The 23,192-nt window shown below is 40.8% G+C and overlaps 1 protein-coding gene across 1 annotated transcript; it reads left to right on the top strand.

Moving 5' to 3' along the window:
* Positions 1-7,667: 7,667 nt before the first annotated feature.
* CNGA1 (cyclic nucleotide gated channel subunit alpha 1) lies at positions 7,668-22,262 on the top strand (the record flags this gene model as incomplete). The annotated part of the gene is made up of 8 exons (XM_080908696.1): positions 7,668-7,783; positions 8,486-8,587; positions 9,958-10,020; positions 13,911-13,952; positions 14,044-14,154; positions 15,348-15,455; positions 16,744-16,850; positions 20,848-22,262. Exons 1-8 carry the CDS (start codon positions 7,677-7,679, stop codon positions 22,260-22,262), a joined length of 2,055 nt encoding a protein of 684 aa, XP_080764822.1. The 5' UTR covers positions 7,668-7,676.
* Between the last annotated feature and the right edge of the window lie 930 nt (positions 22,263-23,192).

The following is a 23,192-nucleotide window of genomic DNA, read 5'->3' as shown; positions in this document are numbered from 1 at the left end:
ACTGTGTTTTATAAAGTTCTGCTCAGTTACTAAGATTTCATAGGTGGAGGGACCAGTGTGGCTCAAGTTGAATGACTTCTTGGGAATGGAGGACAAGTGGCATCTGGCACGAATGCAGGGGTTTTAAAACAACGGCTGTCCATAGAGGATCAAGGACTGAACTTACAGATCCAGTCAAGACTCTGTAACAAAAATTAATGGTACAAACAATCTACGTGCCTGTGCACAGCTACCAGGCTGACCTTTCTAAAGTTCATGCCAGGTGTTGCCATTCTCTTCTTTAAAATCTTCCCTGATTCCTCGTTTCCTTTGGGAAGAAAAAAGAGCCCCATCTCAGCAAACTACCCTTCTTCTCGCAGCCCTGTTCTGCAGTGTCTCTCTGGGTGTGGAAATTAAATCAGACTCATTTCTACGATCCAGATGGGTCTCCCTCTTACACCTACTAGCTGTGAGTGCCCGACTCCACTTGAAAACTCTCACCTGCATGCGCCTGTCATTTTCCATTTGCTTTCACTGTTCCTCTGTTGATTCTGATGAATGAGGGAGGTTCGAAATAACTTGACATTGGTCAGATGAGGGGTGTGTTTGTGTGTGTGTGTGTTTAACATTTTAGTATCTAGGTGTAAACTATAGCTTTTACAGTGATCACTTTATCCTTTAAAAGTGTTACATTTATTAATTTGTTCTATTTTTGGAGATTCTTTAGGCTTCTCTCTATGTACTATTTTATCATTTGCAAACAAGAGATTTTTTTCTTACAACTTTATTTTTAAAAAAACAGAGATAAATGTACAGATTTTTAAAGGCATTTTGGCATAAAACTATATGAATATATTTTTGTCAGTACTTGATTTTTTGAAAGGTTTGATAGTATGTATTGAAATCTTACTAGTTATAATAAGCATAAAATACATGTAAAATAAAATATAACATGGAAATAGTTAAGGTTCTCATACAAGAGATTTTTGTTTCTCTTTGTTATTATTAGAAAGCCTTTTGCTTCTTGCCACCATTATTAAAAGTTTTAGGACCTCTTATATGAAGTACAGTAATGCTAGAATACTGCTAACTATATGATATACAGTAATGTTAGAATACTGTTAATTAGGTGATGATATACTGTAATGATAGAATACTGCTAACTTTGATTTGATCCTGGGGAAATATTCAGTCTTCCCATAAAGCTCATCAGAAAGAGCCTTTGGTTATTTTCCGTTCTGCACACTCTAGACATTGACTGACCCAACCTTTGTTTTGAATTTGTTTTAAAATCATTACTAAAATACTAATTGTATAGAATATCATGTTTCATCATGACATTTTATACTTGTACACACATGTATTTTTGATCATATTTACCCACCTGTACTATCCTTTTATATCTAATTTGTTCAGAGATTCATATCAAGGTTGTTGACTTTCTGAACACGCCTTATATGTATCTGCTGAGATGATCATATGGCTTTTGTCCTGAATATTATTGGTGTGATATACACATTTATTGGTTTTAGATTGTTGAACCATCTCTGTACTTCTGGGAAACTCTCTCCTTGGCTGGACATGATGATCAAATTTCCTGATGTGGATTCTGGATCCAGCATGCTGTTATTTTCCTAGGATTTCTGCTTTTCTGTTTATCAATGGTACTGGCCTAGCCTGTTCCTTATATATTATGTTCTTATCTGATTTTGAATCACAAGGTAATTCTAACCTAGAAAGTGTTTGGGAAAATTCCCTCACCTTCTGTTTTCCAATAACTTAAACCTGACACCAATTCTTCATTAAGCAATTGATCTTTCTCATTTGCTCTAGGTTTTTCTTTGCTGGGAGTATTTTCATTATTGATCGCATATCAGTACTTGATAGGGATAGGTTTAGGTTTTCTGTTTCTTTGTGACTCAATCTTGATAAAATGTGGCATCTATGGATTTTCCATTGCTTCTAGGCTATCCTATTTGTTACTACGGTGTTTTAGCCATAATCTGTTAGGTCTTTTGCACTTCCGTAATACCAGTTGTAGTGCCTCCTTTTTATCTTTCATTTCATTCATTAGATTTATTTATACTTTTTGCTTACCAAGTTTGCTTCTTTTTTCAAAGAACAAGCTCCTTTGTTGTTGTCTGTAACTTTTAGTCTCTATTTCTTTGATTTTGGCTTTGGTCTTCGTTCTTTCCTTCTTTTTATTAACCTTGAATTGGTCTTGTATTGACTCGTCTAATTCTCTGAGAGCAGCAGAAGGAATGAGGGAATCCTCTAGAGCAGTGGTTCTCACTCTCCCAGTGCTATCACCCTTTATTACAGTCCCTCCTATGGTGACCCCCAACCATCAAGTTATTCTTGTTGCTACATCATAACTGTAAGTTTGCCACAGTTATGTATGATAATGTAGATATCTGCATTTTTCTGATGGTCTTAAATGACCCCCATGAAGGGTTATTGTAACTCCCAAAGAGGTCATGGCCCCCAGGTTGAGAGCCATTGTAGTAAAGAGTTGTCCACTGAAGGGCTTCCTGTCTCTCTGATGTGCACTGACTGCATAAACTTTGCTTTTAGTTTTTCCTTCTCTGTATCCCACAGGACTTGGGATGCTGTGCTCCACCTTTGTTTCAAGAAAAATGAAAATTTCCTACTAAATTTTTTTCATTCAACTCCTGGTTGTCCAAAAGTAAGTTGTTTGTTTTTTATATATTTATATAGCTTCCAACCTTTTTCTTGTAACTGATTTCTACTTTTAGTGCGCTGCAGTCCAATAAGGTACTTAATATAATTTGTTATGATTTGGTTTGTGGCCTGACTTGGAGAATGTTTAATACTGGTGATGAAAATGTATATTCAGCAGCTATTGGGCAGAAAGTTCCACAGAAGTTCATCTGGTCCATTTGTTCTGGAGTATGGTTTCTTTTATTTATTTATTTATTTATTTATTTATTTATTTATATGATTTGTTTATTTATTTTATGAGTACAATGTCACTGTCTTCAGACATACCAGAAGAGGGCATCAGATCTCATTACAGATTATTGTGAGCCACCATGTGATTGCTGGGAATTGAACTCAGAACCTCTGGAAGAGCAGTCAGTGCTCTTAACCACTGAGCCATCTCTCCAACCTCATTTATTTATTTATTTATTTATTTATTTATTTATTTATTTAAAGTGTTTTCATTTAAAATTTTATTTAGTCTTAGACCATTTTATATGTGTATATAATGCTCACACTCACCCTCACACTGTCTCTCACACCTTTCTCACCCCCAACAATCCTTCTACCAACAAGTACCTCATGATTGTATCTTTTTGTCTTTGCTTCGTAGCCACTGAGTTTAGCCAAGGCTATCCATATGGGCCTGCGTAGGGAGCCGGACAGCTCAGTCATGACTATCCCACTAAGGACAAAGATTCCCCATGTTCCTGCAGCAGTTGTTTGCCAATAATTGCTCCACGGCCAGCAGAGGCCCTATGAGCTCCTGACCCACTCATAACTGAATGTTGACTGGCCCAGCCTTGCACTGGCCTGGTTAAACAACCACCGCATGGCCAGAAGACAACATTTTATAACCTTCTTCTCTATTGTCTGCCTCTTACCTTCTTCCTGCCCCCCCCCCCATGTTAGCTGATATTTGAAAGGGTGATATGGATGTCCAGTAAAAGGCTTGACACAGAACTGTCATGGATTTCTGGCACCTTAACCAGCCACGAGTCTTTGTATTGACCACTGGTCAATGAAAAGAAGTTTTGCTGACAAATCTGAGAGTAGAACTACCATATAATTTTAGGAGGCTGTTGAATAACATACCCACGTAGCAAAACAGAATCATTAGGTTTACCCTTAGGACCTACAATCTTTGCAGATACACAGGCTTATTGTCAAGCCCACAGCACCCGGCATAAACTCCCTTCAGTAGAGTGAGCTTCATGTCCAATCAGAATGAATGTCAGAATGATGACATCCAGAACAATCATTTATACCAGTGGCTCTAAGAAATTGGTATTGCAGCAGTTGAGGCCCATAGCTAGGGTGATGACTTTTCTTCCTTAGCTGCTTGTATATCGACTTCTATTCTGTGGGAGCTGGGAGGGAGCTTCCAGATCAGCTTCACCATCTTTCTGTGACAAAATCCAGAGTATGGGTTATCTTCAGCTGAAATATTTTACTGTCTAGCTCTTGTGATTGACAAACATGAGTGGCAATAAATTATTTGTTTTGGGGAATCGCTCAGAGGGAAGTAACCCAAATCTGGTATTGATGCTTCTGTTTAATAACTTGTGGCCTTTCAGACTCTATATGCTGTGTATTAAGAACCAAGGCTGTGATGAGGCTTCGTAAAGCAACTGGGCTCCCAGAAGCACTGTTTGTTCATTGTGCTTTGGATTTTTAACTAACTTTTGGTCACACCGAGACCCTTTTCAGTGTTACCAAAAACTTTGTGACCCTAACATTCAGTTGCCTTAGCAGTGGGGAACCTACAATTTAAAATACTTCTTCCCGCAGAGAAGTTGTGATTGATTGGCCAGGGATTTCTTCCCACCTCGCAGAGACCTGAAGTGCTAGGTCAGGCAAGGTTACCTACGGGCACTCCCACCTGCCCAGAGGAGAAGGGGAGGGGAAATGGGGGAAGGAAGGAGTGAGGGGTGACCGGGAAGGGGTCAGTGAGTGGGATGTAAAGTAAATAAGTTAAAAAAAAGAAATGTACATTTAAAGAATGCTTCTTCTTTGAGTGACAAAAGCTACACTTACTGCGGGTATAAGGATATGTATTTAGAATATAGTTAGAAATTGTATTGGCTTAATATATGTGGATAATAGTTTCTTCTCTAGAATCTATGACTTATCTAGCCCTGGTTTCTTCTTCAGCACTTTAAAGCAACCAGATCTAAAGTTATCATTACTCTCGTGTGTATGCTTAGTGTGTATGTGTGTACACGTGTGTGCACAGGAGGTGCAATTACATGTATGTGTGAGGCCAGAGGTTGACACTGGTGTCTTCCTCAGTTACTATCTGTTCCTGCATTCTGGAGCTTGCTGATTCAGCCAGTCTAGCTGACCAGAGAGCCCCCTGTGGTCCTCCTGTCTCTGCCTGGCCAGCACTGGCATTGTAGGCATGCATCAACACACGCAGCATTATGTGAGCTCTGGGGATGGGACTCTGGTCCTCATGGTTGCATGGAAGGCACATTACAACTGAGCCATCTGCTGGTCTAACTTCACCTTTCTTTATTTTTTTTTCATGCTTGTGAACATAGAACATACTTTGTAGTGATTCTTTTGTTCTTCCAGTAAATGACCTATGGGTACATTTAAGGAGACAATTCTCTCATTGTCACGAAAGTTTAGACTAGTACAAAACTGTGAAGTAAGATCTAGAGGCCGTTATGCACACCTTTAAACTGCAGCCGGAAAATCTTGGCCATTCACATTCTATTTTATCATGTCTGTGTATATGGTGTGCATGTGCATGTTGGCCATGTGTACGTTGATATGTATGTGTACATGTATGTGTATGTATGTACATACATGTGGAGGTCAAAGTTTGATGTTAGGTGTCCTCCTTGATCCCCCTTCACCTTATATTTTGAGGCAGAATCTCTCTTCTGAAGCTGGAGTTCATTAATTTGGCCAGTCTGGCCAGCCATTTGCTAGGAGATCCTAGCCTCCCATGTTCTGGGATCACAGGCAGGTTGCTAAGCCTGCCTGGTACTTCCATAGGTTTCATGACTCTACCCCAGGTCCTCATGCTAATGGGGCAAGTTCTTTATCTATTTACTGAACCCCTTCCCCAGACCCAGCATTACTCTCATACATCCTCCGGATAATAGGATCTGGACAGCACCTCAGCCTGTCTCCTCCTCTGGCACTTTTCCATCATCCTCCTTCTTCTTTTGCATCCTCCTCTCTGTCTTTTCCCGTACTCTCATTTTGGCATTGTCTTACAGCATTCTGTGAACTAATGGTCAAGAAAACAATTTGTCTATTTAAAAAAAAAATGAGACAGCACACTGGGTCTTCTTTGCCTGTCCTCTTCTTAGCTTTAATTTAAGGGACCAGGACCTAAAGGTCATTGCAAGGTTTGGAGTAGTAGGCTCCAGACTGAGTTCTAAGCAAGCTTACAAAATGGTGTTCTAGACCTGGCCTGCAGAGAAAATCCTTCCTCTCTCTTCTCCAAGGTTAGTGAGAGCCTTGCTACTGGCACGAACATGTCCCCTCAACTGTGAGCCTGAGTCCGAGGAGCCATCTTTATTGTAGTCAGATTTAGGTGCCTCCCCGTTTACTCTTGCCCTTCCAGTGTAAACCTAACGCCATGTTTTTAGGACGCAGAGAAGTTGTGATTGACTGGCCAGGGATTTCTGCTTTAGTAAACGTCGCTGGTCTCTTGTCTATTCTTCCTGGCTGTCATAACAAAGTGGGAAAATGTTCTTAGCTTCGGTTCTGCTCCCAAGTATCACAGATGCACACATGACTGTTTAATCCTCAGTGACACAGGAATCGGGGAAATGCAGATATTTTTAGTTCATTCTGTCTTTGTGGACCACAAAAACAGACGACAGGGAGACAGAGCTGCATGCTGTGCGCCGTCCACATTTAACACCCAAAACAATTTCAAAACTCATTGCAAATTCACCAGATATTTTTTGTAGCTTATCCCACTTAAAAAAAAGATTTATTTTATTCATTTAATATATATAAGTATACTGTAGCTGTCTTTAGACACACCAGAAGAGGGCATTAGATCCCATTACAGTTGGTTGTGAACCTGTGGTTGCTGGAAATTGAACTCAGGACCTCTGGAAGAGCAGTTAGTGCTTTTAACCACTGAACCAACTCTCCAGCCCCCCACCAGATTTTAATAAATTCTGCATCTCAGTACAATGTCACTGTCTTCAGACACACCAGAAGAGGGCATCAGATCCCATTACATGTGGTTGCTGGGACTTGAACTCAGGACCTCTGGAAGAGCAGTCAGTGCTCTTAACCACTGAGCCATCTCTCCAGCCCCAATTTTCATAACTTCTGATGAAAAGTTATTTGTTCAATGAGTAACTGTCTCTCAAATGTCTATTATATATTAAGCACTCTGCCATTGTTACAAAGGCCTCTATAGAAGTTAGTGTGTAGCTTTGAGAACAGAGTGCATAGTGATTTAGCACAGGAGAGAATTGGTTAAACGTGTGCACGTTGCTGTAGCAAAGACAGGAGCATGTGATTAACACCATTAAGGATGAGGAGTCCTTGGACTGGATTTAAGAGATGGGCTGTGTTGGCATTTAGTTTAGGCTCCGCCCCACAGTTACCTGGCAACCGGGAGGTGTGCCTGAATCACTATAAAAGGAGCTGCTTACCTCCTCCTTCTCCCTTGTTCTCTTGCTCCCTTGCTCTCTTCTCCTCTTGTTTTTGCTCCTTATTCCTCTCTCTCCCCCATTCCTCTCCCCGTCTCTTTCCACATGCTCATGGCCTCTTGCCCTCCCTCCCCCTCCTCTCTCTCTCTCTCTCTCTCTCTCTCTCTCTCTCTCTCTCTCTCTCTCTCTCTGGCCTTTTTGGCTTTTCTCTTTCTTTTTATAAAACACAACAGGTCACGGTGTCTCAGCATAGCCACTGTAGTGTGAAGTGTGATTATATATGCAAGCACAGACATGCTTTTTATTAATTGAATCTGTGTCTTCTCAGATATCAAACTAACCATGAAGACAAACATTATCAAGACATGGCACTCCTTCATAAACATTCCCAATGCGATTGTTCCAGCCATCGAAAAGGAAATCCGACGGATGGAAAATGGAGCATGCAGGTGAGTCCATGCACCTCCTCACACACTTTTAACACAAATGTGATATCTTTGTAATTCATCTAGGTTCCTTTTCATCATAAAGTCTGCAACTTTAAAATGTATGACCTATGAGATTTAGTGAATTTATTTATACATTGGAACAGTATCATTTATTCATCACATGAAATTATGTCTTTGAAAACATCTATTAAGCAGCTATAACAGATGCCTCTTAACTTATGAAGTAGGATGTTTCCCCGTGGGAAACATAAAATCTAAACAGATAACATTTCGATACATAAATGTGAAAAAGTGTATAGAGTGTGAAATCTAATAATATAATGTAATAGTGTGATTTAAAATAGTTACCCACAAATGAATAGTGTACATGCTTGTGTGTGTGTGTGAGAAGTAACAGAAGTGACAGTTTGTTCACATGTATTAAATGACCCCAAATTAGATACTAACTTTCTATTGGACAAATATTGACCTACCACTGCATCAAACAATAGTCATGGGAGATCTAGAAAGTGCTTCTGAATCTTTGCTGGGCACACACTCTGTAGAACACTATGCTACTATCTCACTCTAGACATGTGCTGTGGATTAGTGTGAGAAGGATGGAAAGTGATGGGGTGAGTGTTCACCTTGATTAGAAGTGGTACCCCTCAGAGCTGGTTAAAACGTGCATCCTACTCACTTCTGCTTCCCTTTGGATGGCAGCTCATTTTCTGATGACGACAGTGCCTCTCTGTCTGAAGAGTCAGAGAATGACGACTCTCTGTTTAGAAGCAACTCAGACCGAAGGCGAGAACCATCACAGAGGTGAGCAGGGCGTCTACCCTCCAGAATGTGTCTTTTAAAAATCACTTGAATGAAAAACCATCTATTCCTTCTAGACAGTGGGCTTGAAAAAAAGTGGGCTCTCGCCATAGAAATACCGTGCAAGATTTCATAAGTACCTTGCTATTTCTGTTCCTTGCCTTTGACCTCTCTCAGAAAACTGCAAGTGTCTAATTATTTGGCACCATAGCATTCCCAGTCATTACTGTGATCCATCATGCTCTCTGAGACTAATGTCTATTTCTCAGAACTTTATACCCCGATACCTCTCCTGACCTGAGTCTGCAGGAATAAGAGGCCCAAACAGCAAGTCTGAGCATGATCCCTGGAGATGAGAAATAAAGATGAGAAACCAAGAAGACAAAAGTAGTCATTGGGACCAGAAAATCCTGCAAGCAAGCTTACTAAGGAGTACAGCATTATATGTATTATTTGTAGGAGGGAAATAGCCAAGGTCAGTAGAGAGCTTAATCAGACAGTGTTGGCAAAGAGAACACAGGATACCTCAGGCAGAGCTGCCTTAGGACTGATAACCTCAGCCCAGTGGGATGTCAGGTCCTCAGAAACCACGACCTTGACTCCTTCAAGGCAATGGCTCTAGTCTCTGACTGGCCTCACCATGTCTGTTCCTGGACAAGAATGAAGTTCCACTTGTCTTTTCATCAGGGCCTCTTAGAAAGTCTTGGGTGAGCTTGGCTCCCCACACTCCCATGATCCCTTGTGTCTCCTGAATGCACCCATTTAGGGCTCTGAAATAACTACATATGACAGGGTGGGATATCATCATTCTCTGACCTTCTACATCCAGTAAAGCCCACTCCTAGGAGATCTGGTGTGGGGTTAGGAGGGGAAAGTTTAATACCTATAAGAGTAAAGAAAGCAGTCACATTCAGATATGGAGCCCGGAGGACACCGAAGGAGTGTGGTACCCTGTAGATCAAGGTACCGCTTCTAAATAATCTAATTTTATCTTTTATCTTTCCCTTCCTTCTGCTTCTTTCCGTTGACCAATTCTGGCTTCCCATTCTATATTTTTAAAACTCTTCTTTCCCATCTTCCTGTGTTCTCTGACTATGAGGCCAGTGGCATCCATCTTGGTTCACTCACGGCCAAGGGCAATGCTAAATTTTTTTGGTACAAACCTTGACCAATTAGCCTTTACTAATCGCTTTGGTTCCATGCCCTGCTTTCTGGCAAGCCATGCTTCACAGAGGTTTTGCATGTTTAAAATAGTCATCTGGGCAATGTTATGTAGTGAATAAAAATACTGCAAGCTGTTCGTTTTAAAAGACAACTTGTTGACCATGGCCATGGTGGCCATTGTGATCTCCTATGTGTTTTTCCTTTTCCAGGGATCAGTACTTGCCAGGTGCGATGGCTCTTTTCAATGTTAACAACAGCAGCAACAAAGACCAGTAAGTACATCTACAGGAGAAACCAAGAGCAAGCAAAACAAACACAAACAAACAAACTAGCAGTGTCTAAATTAGAGATATAGCTAATACTTAGCATGTGAAATAATTTAACAGAGACGACATTCTATTATTTTGCTAATTTATATCTTGAAAATATACCTGCCCCTATTCAAAGTACTATGCATATTATTTTAGTCATTTGCTTGGATATATGATTTTTAAAAGGTCTATGTGACATATGCAATTGCCCTTCCTCAGTACAACAAAGGTCATAAATCCCCAAACATAGATCTTGGGTCACATTCTCCAGGCGTCAGCCTCTGACATAGAGGTTTGTGTGTAGATTTATTGGATGTGCCCTTCAGAGTGACACCTAGAAAGGAGTTAGAGATGGAACTGGGCAGAGGGAGATGCTGAATGTCAGAGGATAGATTTGATCTCATGGGAGTTCGGGGCATGGGTGTGCTTTCAAGCTGTTATCATCCCCAGGTGACAGAGCCGGGCGTTTGCAGTCACACACAGACATTCAAAACAGTCACACACGTTCAAAACGGTCACACATTCAATAAGAGCAGTGCTAGCAAGCTGGAAGATAAATTTTAAAGTGCCAATTTTCATCATCCAGGTCTTGAGAAAGTGAGTGGTAATAACCAAGGCTTGGTGTGTGGACCGTAAGCACCTGAAAGCTATGTGTGACTATGACCTTACAGCCCACCTGTGCCTGATAGGAAATTATGGGGCTGCTCCCTCTAAGGGTTTGGGATGTTGTTTTGTCTCAGGGAAACTTGTAACCGGACAGTCAGTGGAATGTAGAAAGATCTCTGACACCTTTAGATGCTTTTGAGGTTCACACAGAAATTCTTTATCTGCTTTTATTCATTCTACAGGGCCCTCAGCATTGTGTAGAGTTTCTGGTCTAGGAAAATGCAGACATTTATCTGGGCATCATGTTTTCCTTTGGACATGATTACTAGGCTTGTCCACTCACTGTCAAAGACAGGCTGGGGAAATTCCAGAGGATACCATACTGTGATCCTCGTGTTGTGATCACCAGCCATAAAATTACTTTCATTGCTCCTCACAAATATAATTGTGCTTCTGTTATGGATTGTAACTATCTGATGTGCAAGATGTCTGACATGTGACCCCCTATGAGAGGGTCCTTTGACCCCCTAAAGGGGGTGTGACCCACGTGTTGTGAAGCAGAACTATAAAAATAGGTCATGTGCCTGTCAGTTTTCTACTTTTTGATTGCATAACATTAGTGCCACCTACCTTTGATGATCAGGACCATAAACTTTACAGTCTGGTGATTCTTTGCTAATTCATTTCTTGGAATAAGGAGTGCAAAGTGGCCAGAGGATAGCCATAAATTAATGTTTAATAGGACTGTACCTGTGCCCTTTGGCAGAAGTATAGACCCTCTTGCATGAAATGAGACTCTCTGGAACCATAAAATCTAGATGTGCAGGGATGAGAAGTGTACTTTTCCTCTGTAAAGTATACCTAACTAAATACCGTGGTTCCTTGACATGTATAGGCACAGAGCATTACCTAATGACCATTCTTTCCTCATGTATACAGTGCCCTGAGTCATAGTCACTTATCTTCAGGAAATCTGCACTCTCTGGCAGCATTTCAGTGCCATCTGAAGCTCACTCCATACCTGTAACATGTCAGAATCTTCTGAGTGGAGCAACATACAACAGGACTATGGGATTTCAAACTCAGCATCTGGGATGGTGTCTTACTCAGGGTTTCTATTTCTGCACAAACATCATGACCATGAAGCAAGTTAGGGAGGAAAGGGTTTATTCATCTTACACTTCCACATGCTGTTATCATCAAAGGAATTCAGGACTGGAACCCAAGCAGGTCAGGAAGCAGGACCTGATGCAGAGGCCATGGAGGGATGTCACTTACTGGCTTGCTTCCCCTGGCTTGCTCAGCCTGCTTTCTTATAGAACCCAGGTCTACCAGTCCAGGGATGGCACCACCCACAATGGGCTGGACCTTCACCCTTGATCACTAGTTGAGAAAATGCCTTACAGCTGGATCTCATGGAGCCAGTACAGATGGCTAGTTTTATGTCAACTTGATACAAGTTATGGTCACTAGAAATAAGAGAGCTTCAGTTGGAAAAAAAAAAAAAAAAAAAAAAAAAAACGCCTCCATAAGATTGGCCTGAAGGCAAGCCTGTAGGGTATTCTCTTAATTAGTGACAGATGAGAGAGGGCTCAGTCCACGTGAGTGGTGCCATTACTGGGCTGATGGTCCTGGGTCCTATAAGGGAGCAGGCTGAGGCAGCTGTGATGAGCAAGCCAGTAAGCATCCTGCCTCCAGGTTCCTGTCCTGACCTCCTTTGGTGATAACCAGCCCTATGGAAGTGTAAGCTGAATCCCTTTCCTCCCTATCTTGCTTTTGGTCATGGCGTTCTGTCATAGCAATAGTAATCCTAACTGAGACAGTATCCAATTCTGCACTGGAAGTTTCCTCTAAAGTAGACCCAAAGGGATGCTACATTGTATTCTTTATAGGGGGGGGGAGGTCATACTTTAGAAAGCCCTTAACAATAATACAGTCAAATTTGTGGCCAGAAGGAACACATACCACAATATAAATCAGTGAGTACCAAAATATTTGATGTCCTTTCTCTGTTGGCAAAGATCAATGAAGTTAATTTGCCATCCAGTGATTTAGCTAAACACTGGAGTGACATCATCACAGATACTCTGTAACTGGAGGACTGGCTGTTCAGCAACAGCCATGTTAGAAATCATGTTTTGGGCCCAATCATGGCCTTTACTTTTGTTGTCATGGAGGCTGCGTGCATATTCACATTGTATGAGCATTGGGAATACCACAGTGGGAGCTAGATTTATCAGCTAGCTGCATCCTGAACTCTACCTGGTTGTTCTCTGGCATGGGATACAAAGATTTTTCAAATGTTCTGCCGATGGATTTGTTAGTTTGCCTGTTCTCTAGAACTACTCTGCCTGATCATTCAATCTTTTTTCCCCAACTAGGTCCTCAACCAACTAGTTAAGGCCTTTAGCGTTACCACAATGGACACGAATGTGTGAATCTTCATGTACCCTTAAGTTAACCATATCATTTTCTATAGATTGTGAGGTGACTGCATGGTACTTGAAGCTGTGTCATTGGGGAGATTAACTTAACCACTCTGTCTCAAGGCCACCTTTAGATAGTTTCATGGCAGAGACAGAGCCTGTTTGAGGGTTTCCAAGTCAACTCATCTATGATCTGTGTTCCAACAGCTAGAAACTCCATATATGGCCATAGGTAGGCCATGAGGGGTGGGGGCTTTTGCAACAGTGGTCAGTGATATGGGGTGGCATGGTGTGCTAATCCACCATCTATGCATGACCCCCCCCCCCCCGTGGTTCATGCTGCATTTCAGATATACTGCTTGATCCTATCCGGGATTACTGTCCAACCTCATGACCAGAATGACTGGCCATGAAGTTTCCATGAGACAACAAAACAAAGCTAATGTTCTTTCCTTGAAAGAGAATTCATGACATTTTCATGAGATTCTTAATGTTTTAAATGAACAATATATGAGAATAGTATCATAAGCTTAAAATAAAACAAAACAAAATCATTATTTTTATATATTAGAATTTGGGAAGTATCCTCACTGGAGGCTGTCGTTTATTAAGCTAGTGAATTTCTTCACTCTGCCCCTTTCAACTTTTGTCTTTTGTTAAGTGGGGCATGTTTTGCTTGTTTGTCTGCACAGCTGTTTGCTTTTGTCCATCCTTTGGGTTTCTGAGCACCGAGGCAGGACTTTAGGTGCAACGGGGAGGTAAGCAGAAGGCTTCTGGGGTGGAAGTGATCTGACTGTGACAGATGCTGTTTTTCTTTAGAGACCCAAAGGAGAAAAAGAAAAAGAAAAAGGAAAAGAAGAGGTAAGCCAGACTTTGCATCAGGGCCTCTCTGTGTGTGTCTGTCTTTGTGTGTTGTTAGCATGCAATAACTATACATACTCAACTTTTCCAGCAAGGCCAGTGATAAAAATGAAAATAAAAAGGACCCAGAGAAAAAAAAGAAGAAGGAAAAGGAAAAAGAGAAGAAAAAGAAGGATGAGAAAACCAAAGATAAGAAAGAAGAGTAAGTAATTTTTACTGGCATTGCAAACACATGTGAGATTATAATGCATTGCAGATGTAGGTAACATTTTACAAAGCTCAGAGCACCTCAGATAAAGTCCTTAAACACTTAAGAACAAACATTTTGTATAAATTGCTATCAAACTTTTTGTCAAGGTTTCCTAAAACTAGCAAGTATGAATTTTTCCAGTTAAAGAATGTTGCTGTGTTAGTTAGTTCTTTCTTTCATGCATCGATGAAAAAACACTTCCCACTAAATATTCAACTTCATTAACATGTTGACAAGTACCCCAAAGCCACAGTGCTCTTGGCTATGGCACAAGTGCATCCTGAATGCTGGCTCTGGAGGAACTCCTTGTCAAGTAGACCACTGAGATCTCAAATGTCACAAAATTAGGGCAAAGTCATATTTACAAAGCTTTTAAGGACATTTCTTTCAGACAAAAAATAAGTTTATTTTCTGAATTTATTTATACAAAATAATCCACTGACCAATAATTCAGCGATTTGTACCTGTTCAGAAAGTTGTTGGAGCTTTTAGAAGGAGGAAAATTCTTAAAAAGATAGGCTCGGTACCAGCACATTTCAAATGTCTCTTTAATCATGGTTTGATTCTTTTATTCTTTATGTCTGCTACTGCCTCTCTTAGAGATCATTCCTACAAACATTTGAGTCAGTACTGTGCTATTGTTGCTGCTTTGCCCATCTTTATGGAAGAGACACTGAGTCACAAGCCCCTCCCCTCAACACTGTAGTTCAGGTCCTTTTACTTCCAAATAGGGGAAGGGAAGTGATGGAAAAGCCACCATCCTCTGACCCTTAACCTTACAAGGAACTGTTGGGAAATCTATAGCTTCCTGTAATTCCTGCCATTATTTCCACTCTGTAGTTGGGGAACAGAACTCAGTGCATTGCTGTAGTAAATATAGGGCTTTGGTAGAAATCTAACATATGGTTTATTATAAGACTGGCGGCTTAACTATCTACTCAGCCCTCACTAACTTCTTATGGTGAGTATAATTATGGCGCTAATCTTCCTAAGTCAAGGGGATACTTCTTCTGTTACATTAATTACTATATAATTAATAAATTAATTAATTAATTAACTGTGGTGGATTTAGCCACACTTGAGATGGTAAATACAGATCTTTTTGTGTCTTAGTAACTTTCCCTTTTATTTCTAATTGTTGGTAGGGAGAAGAAAGAAGTTGTTGTCATTGATCCTTCTGGAAACACGTACTACAACTGGCTGTTTTGTATCACTTTACCTGTGATGTACAACTGGACAATGATTATTGCAAGGTTTGAATATATATTTTGTGTGAATTTCAAAACACATAAGAGGTTTCCTGCCAACATACCTTTGACCTAGGTCTCTTCTGAGCAAACTACTTTCCTCTGCATCAGTTGGAAAGGGTGGCTGAATCCTTCCTGGTGTGTTTTCCTGAGGTCAGAATGTCTTTTATTCTTAATGCGCTTGGACATAAAGTCTTGGAATGGGAAGGGTATAAAAGTAGATTAAAATTTCAAACTCCGGTTGTTCAACCATGGTATTTGGACAGTGGGAGAAACTATAATTTTGCACTAGAAAAACATAATTGCCCATAGCAAAACAAAAAACAAACAAAAAGCCAAAACAAAAATAATGAAAAATGTAGTATTTTGAACATCTTAGTTGTTCAAGAGTAGGAACATTTTCCCTGAAAGTTTATGGGTAGAGATAGGGAATACAATCTTTGTGATCACTGGGCTTCACCTGTTGGGATTTGACTTTAGTTATAAACTATTTTTGTATGTTTGTGCATGCATGTGTGCATTTGTGTGTGTATGCATACACATTTATGCATATGTATGTGGAGACCAGAAGTGTCCTCGGGATAATATCTACCTTGCATTTGAGATATAATCTTTCACTGACCTGGAACTAACCAGTATATTCAGGCTCTCACTGACCTGGAACTAGCCAGCATATTCAGGATGGTTGGACATCAAAATGGGGTGGAGTGGGGAAGGCTGCTCCTCTCTGCTTCTGCAGAGCTAGGATGCCAAGCATGTAACATCATGGGTGTTCTATTGCTGCTGTTGTTAACATGGTTCTGAGGTTTGAACTCAGAACCTCAAGCTTGCACAGCAAGCACTTTACCAATGGAAGGATTCTCCCAGCTGAAATACTTTATTCTTGGTCACTGTTTTTTGAGACAGGATTTCTGTGTGTAGCCCTGGCTGTCCTACAACTCTCCATTTAGACCAGGCTGCCTTTGAACTCACAGCTCTTCCTGCTCTGCCTCCCCAGTGTTGGAATTAAAGGAATGTTCCATCATGCTTGGTTAATTCTTATCTGATATCTACATAGACCCAACAAGTATTGATAGAAAAGGTATTAGAACTCAGAAGTGTGAGAAAATGAACCAGAACACCCAGAGAACACCCAAAGAGGAATTTGGGGAACATGTGATTGATTATATGTGTTCTATAGATCCTTCTAACCTTAGCATGTTATAGGTGGCACCATGAAAAAATTATACAAAGGGGACTTTGATTTTAATTAGTCTCCATGTCATCTTATTTAAACATTTTTTTTCTTTTATAGAGCATGTTTTGATGAACTCCAGTCTGATTACCTAGAATATTGGCTCATTTTTGATTATGCATCAGATGTAGTCTATCTTGCTGATATGTTTGTACGAACAAGGACAGGTAAGTATGATCTGGTTTGGGTTTTCTGAAATTTCTTGCTTTTATCTCTACTATATAATGACATTTCCAAACTCTACAGGACTTTAGGAAAAACTCACAACCTCAGTCACAAACAAGTCATTTCTGCTGATCCAGGACAATGTTACTAGGATACCTTATTTTTTTTAGCCTTTATTTTTATTTTTATGGTGTTTTGCCTGCATGTATGTCTGTGGACTGTGTGCACCAAGTGCCTGAGAAGGCCAAAGGAGGGTGTCAGATCCCCTAGACATAGAGTTACAGACTGTTGTGAACTGCAATGTAGGTACTGAGAACTCATGGTCTCTGGAAGAGTATCCAGTGTTCACATTCTCTGACCCAACACTCCAGCCTCCTGAGTAACCTTGTTAGTGTGGATTGGTGGTTTTCCTTCATTGCCCTATTCACTGGGTATATTAGAATAGACAGAAAAATAGAGAGAACAGAAATATTTAGTCAACATTTGTGGGTAAGGAGTAATTGCTGCTATATATGGAGACACCTAAAAGGGCACAAAGAAAAGTGCCATTGGATTACAGAAGAGGTTTAAAAGAGATTTTATAGGAAACTAAACTGTGAAGTTCATGGTGATGTATCAGAAAGTAGGGAGTACCATCCAATAGCTTTCTAGTAGAAGTATGTGTAGTAAGCAAGGGTGTGTAGTAAGCTCACTGTTTCTATACTGCTCCCCACTGTAAATGTGACCATTACACACAGCACAGAAGCCTCTAATAATTACAAAAGGATGCTCTCTAAGTGTCAGAGCAGTGCTAAGTTTCTAGAGTTTTCTTACAGCTTTGGTAGCCACTACGGGAGAGGAATGAATGCTCTTTGTACTGCTGAAACTCTGGGTTCAACATGCAAGGCCCACAGTAACAGCGCAGAAGAGATCCCAGGTGATCAGAGACAGCCTGGAGGGCAAGATTGTGAAGTGAAGATGTAGTCTGAAGAACTATTTATATCTCACACTGAAGATGAAAAGCATACCACGCAAAGCAGTGCTATGCAGGGTAGTCACCACACTTCTAAAGAGTAGGCCTTGGATTCTGCCAAGGAGTAGTCTGAGCTATGAAACATCTATAACTCTAACTACAAGTTAATCAGTTCTGAAGATACCTGGAGTTAGTAAGACTCCACAGGTTAAGGGTTGGGGCTCATAAAGCTCTCCCTGACTTCAGATGTCAGGCAAACACTCCAACTTGTGTTTCTACTCAAATAGCTATTTATTATGGTTCTCACAATCCCTCCCCAGGACCAAGTGTTTGCTAGCATGACACACTAAACCCAAAAAACCCACACAGTAATTTATTCTATTAACAAAGGACATGATCAACGGTATGGATGAACAGCGACACGCAGTGGCAGAAAGGACAAGTGTAGAATGTCTTGAGGGCAGGAGCCTTTGTCCTCATGGCACTGGGTGGCATCCTTCTAATACTCTGCATTTGCTGTCTCACTTGCCTGCTCTCAGATCACCAAAGTTGATGACTTTTATGGAAGGCTTTATCCTAGGGTAGCAGCAGAATGTTAAGTTTCTTTCCAGCCCCTCTTTCTCTCCTAGAAGAAGTAGGGATGGAGTTGAAAGCCCCAAGCTTCTGAAAAGAGTGGATTTTGTGACCAGCCAGCCCTAGGAGCTTCCGTAGAACAAAGGCACCCTTCTCATCCAAGGAATTCAAAGCACTCTGGTGTCCTGCATCAAGAGCTGAAGCTCAGGCTGAATATTAGAACATACAGCTAGCACTTTGTTTTCTTGGGAAGTCATGCAAAATTTCACAATGGCATGCCAGAAATCGTGAACAGGAACCAAATGTGCAACTTATCATAAAATAATAATACCACTGAGTGTATTTTGATGAATGGAATTCATCAAAGAAAGGATTTTACCTGGATGTGTAAAATCATATCATATCAATCAATCAATCAATCACTCTGTAAGTATAGATACTTACCTATCTACATATTACTTTTATGCCAGGAGCCATCTAGGATAGGCTAAGGCTAGCTGGTGGCCTTCATGGAGGTATCTCACATTATTATTATTATTATTATTATTATTATTATTATTATTATTATTATTAATTATTTTGGCATGGTCTACAATGATGAGCTCTATGTCAAGGCCCCAAAGAGACTTCATCTCAGGATTGCTTCTTGCAGCTGATATGCCTTTCCTGTCATTACTAAATTAGTACATTAATCCCTGGGCATTAGCCTACCCTATTGACCAGATTTCCTGCAGATCATCATGAAGATAAACTTTCATAAATTAATGCTGTTTAAATGAATTACTGATTCTATAGAATTTCTGAATTGATTCAAATAATTTTAGGAAGAAAGTTTTAAGAGATGGTCTTAGTTGCCTTGCTAGGAAGATGTAATAAGTTAAATCAAGAATAGAATGTGCCTGTGCTTCTCTTATAGTAAGGAAAGGCTGCATAAGAAAAAATACAATGAGTTTCCATAATCACACTAAAAAGGGAAATAGACTTGGGACAAATTTGTGTTTAAGAAAAACATTTAAGGCCAAGGGTGAAGCCACAAGTGTGCACTATGATAAGCCAAGGCTGTGTAAAAACTGTTGCTTTAAACTTTTAATGAGAATATAGAATAAAGTACTGATTTAAACTTAATATCAATATCCTTCTGTAATTACCATTTTATGTAACATTTTATCTCTGGAGTAATTTTCTAAAGAACATTTTGTCTAAGAAAGTATAAAAAGGCCAGAGAAAAGAAATAAAGTTGTTGATTGGATTATTTGGCTTGGGGGGGCTCTGTGCCATCCATCCATCTATCCATTCACCCATCCATCCATCCATCCATCCATCCATCCTTCCATCCATCCATCCACTCATCCATCCATCCATCCATCCATCCACTCATCCATCCATCCATCCATCCATCCACTCATCCATCCATCCATCCATTCATCCATCCACTCATCCATCCATCCATCCATTCATCTTTTCATCCATCCATCCACTCATCCATCCATCCATCCATCCACTCATCCATACATCCATCCATCCATCCACTCATCCATGCATCCTTCCATCCATCCATGCATCCATCCTTCCATCCTTCCATCCATCCATCCATCCATCCATCCATCCATCCATTCATCCTTCCATCCATCCATCCACTCATCCATGCATCCTTCCATCCATCCATCCACTCATCCATCCATCCACTCATCCATCCATCCATCCACTCATCCATCCATCCACTCATCTATGCATATATACATTCATCCACTCATCCAAACATCCATACATCTATCCAAATACATATATTTTGTCTGTCTATATGTGTGTAGGTATAAGTGTATGTATGTAATCATGCATGAATATGTGTGGAATTGATTGAGACAGATGATCAGACCTGACCAGAGTGTGGGTGTGTGAAAGTATATGTATCTGTGCATATTTGCCTGTATAAAGCATTTTAATTCTTTTCCTTTCCTTCTTCTCTGGTTCACAAAGAGTTAACCAGCCTAACCAGAGAGGCTTCTGGCTGCCTGGACAGAAAAAGGAGTGCTAGCTTTTTTTTTTTTTTTTTTAACTTAATTCCTCACTGATAGGCAAGAGGTGTTAAATGCCTAAGAGATCTTAACCACAGAGTGAGCAAGAACATTTTGGGGCTTTTAAAGAAGCTATTGGGAAGCATTCAGTATGGCTAAAGAGCTAGAAAGCCAGAGACCACAGTCTTTAAAACTACCTCTCTGTCCAACACTGTGTCCCAGTTCAGACCACTCAAGACCAGGCTGGCTCCTAGTACTTTTACACTAAAAAAGTATGATATTTTTTCTATTTCTCCTGCAATAGACTCTTCCATAGCCTTATGTAGATTTGGTTATTATACCACTGTGGACATACTTATTGAGAAGTATTTTTATCTTGGCCTTAACAAAGTTGATTAAAGTAAACAACCACAGTCGCACACACACACAGAAACAGCATGGTCTGTCTCTTCTATTCAGGTTACCTGGAACAAGGGTTGCTGGTGAAAGACAAACTGAAACTCATAGAGAAGTACAAAGCAAACCTGCAGTTTAAACTTGATGTTCTGTCCATGATACCGACTGATCTGATGTATTTCAAGTTCGGGTGGAACTATCCAGAAATCAGGCTAAACCGGCTGTTAAGAATCTCCCGAATGTTTGAGTTCTTCCAGAGGACGGAAACAAGGACCAACTACCCGAACATCTTTAGGATCTCAAACCTTGTGATGTACATCGTCATCATCATCCACTGGAATGCTTGTGTGTACTACTCCATCTCAAAAGCTATTGGATTTGGGAATGACACCTGGGTCTACCCTGATGTTAATGATCCTGAATTTGGCCGTTTGGCTAGAAAATACGTCTACAGCCTTTATTGGTCTACCTTGACTTTGACAACCATCGGTGAAACTCCGCCTCCCGTGCTGGATTCTGAGTACATCTTTGTGGTGGTAGACTTCTTAATTGGAGTTTTAATTTTTGCCACCATTGTTGGTAACATAGGTTCCATGATTTCCAATATGAATGCAGCCCGGGCAGAATTTCAATCAAGAGTTGATGCTATCAAACAGTACATGAATTTTCGAAATGTGAGCAAAGATATGGAAAAGAGAGTTATTAAATGGTTTGACTACCTGTGGACCAACAAAAAGACAGTCGATGAGAAAGAAGTCCTGAGATATCTCCCTGACAAACTAAGGGCAGAAATTGCCATCAATGTTCACCTAGACACATTAAAAAAGGTTCGCATCTTTGCTGACTGTGAAGCTGGTCTGTTGGTGGAGTTGGTGTTGAAACTACAACCCCAGGTATACAGTCCTGGAGATTACATATGCAAGAAAGGGGATATTGGGCGGGAGATGTACATCATCAAGGAAGGCAAACTTGCTGTGGTGGCAGATGACGGAATCACACAGTTTGTGGTGTTGAGTGACGGCAGCTACTTCGGTGAGATCAGCATTCTTAACATCAAAGGTAGCAAAGCTGGCAACCGAAGAACCGCCAATATTAAGAGCATTGGCTACTCAGACCTGTTCTGTCTCTCAAAAGATGACCTCATGGAAGCTCTTACAGAGTACCCAGATGCCAAAACTATGTTGGAGGAGAAAGGAAGGCAGATCTTAATGAAAGATGGTCTACTGGATCTAAACATTGCGAATATGGGCAGTGACCCTAAAGACCTGGAAGAGAAGGTCACTCGAATGGAGGGGTCAGTGGACATCCTGCAAACACGATTTGCTCGAATCTTGGCTGAATATGAGTCAATGCAGCAGAAACTCAAGCAAAGGTTAACCAAGGTTGAGAGATTTCTGAAACCACTTATTGAAACAGAATTTTCAGTGCTTGAGGAACCTGGAGGAGAAAGTGAGCAAATAGAGTCTCTACAGGACTGAAAAGCTGCTCAAAAGCAAAAGCCATGCACTCGGTGTGATCCCTTTGAGCATGTGAGCAGAGACAACTGAGAATTGGGAGAAAAAGAGCCACCGGGGAAAGTTTTCTATAGGGAAAATGTGTGTGGGTAGATGACACAAATCTGTTGTGTAACGCTGCAGCAAAAGTACCATCTCGTCCTGGGATGTTTCACCATGGACACTGTGCAAGGACATGAACGGATGAACGTGTCTGTGTCGGGATCTGTTGTTTTCTTTCCCACAGATGCTCCTTTTGTGCAATAATCGGTGAAAGTGAGCACGTTTCTCTCACTTGCAGGCCACTTGCATGGTTGAGTCAAATGTATTCAGTGTAACTGTGTACATTGTGTTTGAGACTCAGTTATCAGAAGAAGTAGAACACAATAAAGTGAAATTGGTTACAAAACCAGAGTAAATGCGAGTTATTTGAAGATTAAGTATGGAGTAAGTAGTGTCTTGCAGAACTTCAGGTCTTTTTTAAGAAGATTAGCCTTCGTGGTAATGTAAATCCGGGTGATGGAAAGAAACTTTTTACTGATAGATACAAAACAAATCATGTTATAAGGTAAGGACTGAGAATGGGGTCCCCAGTGGAGGAGTTAGAGAAAGGACTGAAGGAGCTGAAGGAGTTTGCAACCCCATAGGAAGAACAACAATACCAACCAACCAGACCCCTCAGAGCTCCCAGGGATTAAACCACCAACCAAAGAGTACACATGGAGGGACCCATGGCTCCAGCTGCATGTGTGGCAGAGGATGGCCCTGTTGAGCATCAGTGGGAGGAGAGGCCCTTGGCCCTGTGAAGGCTTGATGCCCCAGTGTAGGGGAATGCCAGGGTGGAGGTGGGAGTGAGTGAGTGGGTGGGTGGGTGGGTGGGTGGAGGAACACTCTCACAGAGGAAGGGGGAGGGGC

The sequence above is a fragment of the Micromys minutus genome (assembly GCF_963924665.1).
Source record: "Micromys minutus genome assembly, chromosome: 1".
NCBI classification, from domain to species: domain Eukaryota; kingdom Metazoa; phylum Chordata; class Mammalia; order Rodentia; family Muridae; genus Micromys; species Micromys minutus.
The sequence above is the reverse complement of the archived record's forward strand: the minus strand, read 5'-3'. Positions and strand labels throughout refer to the sequence as shown.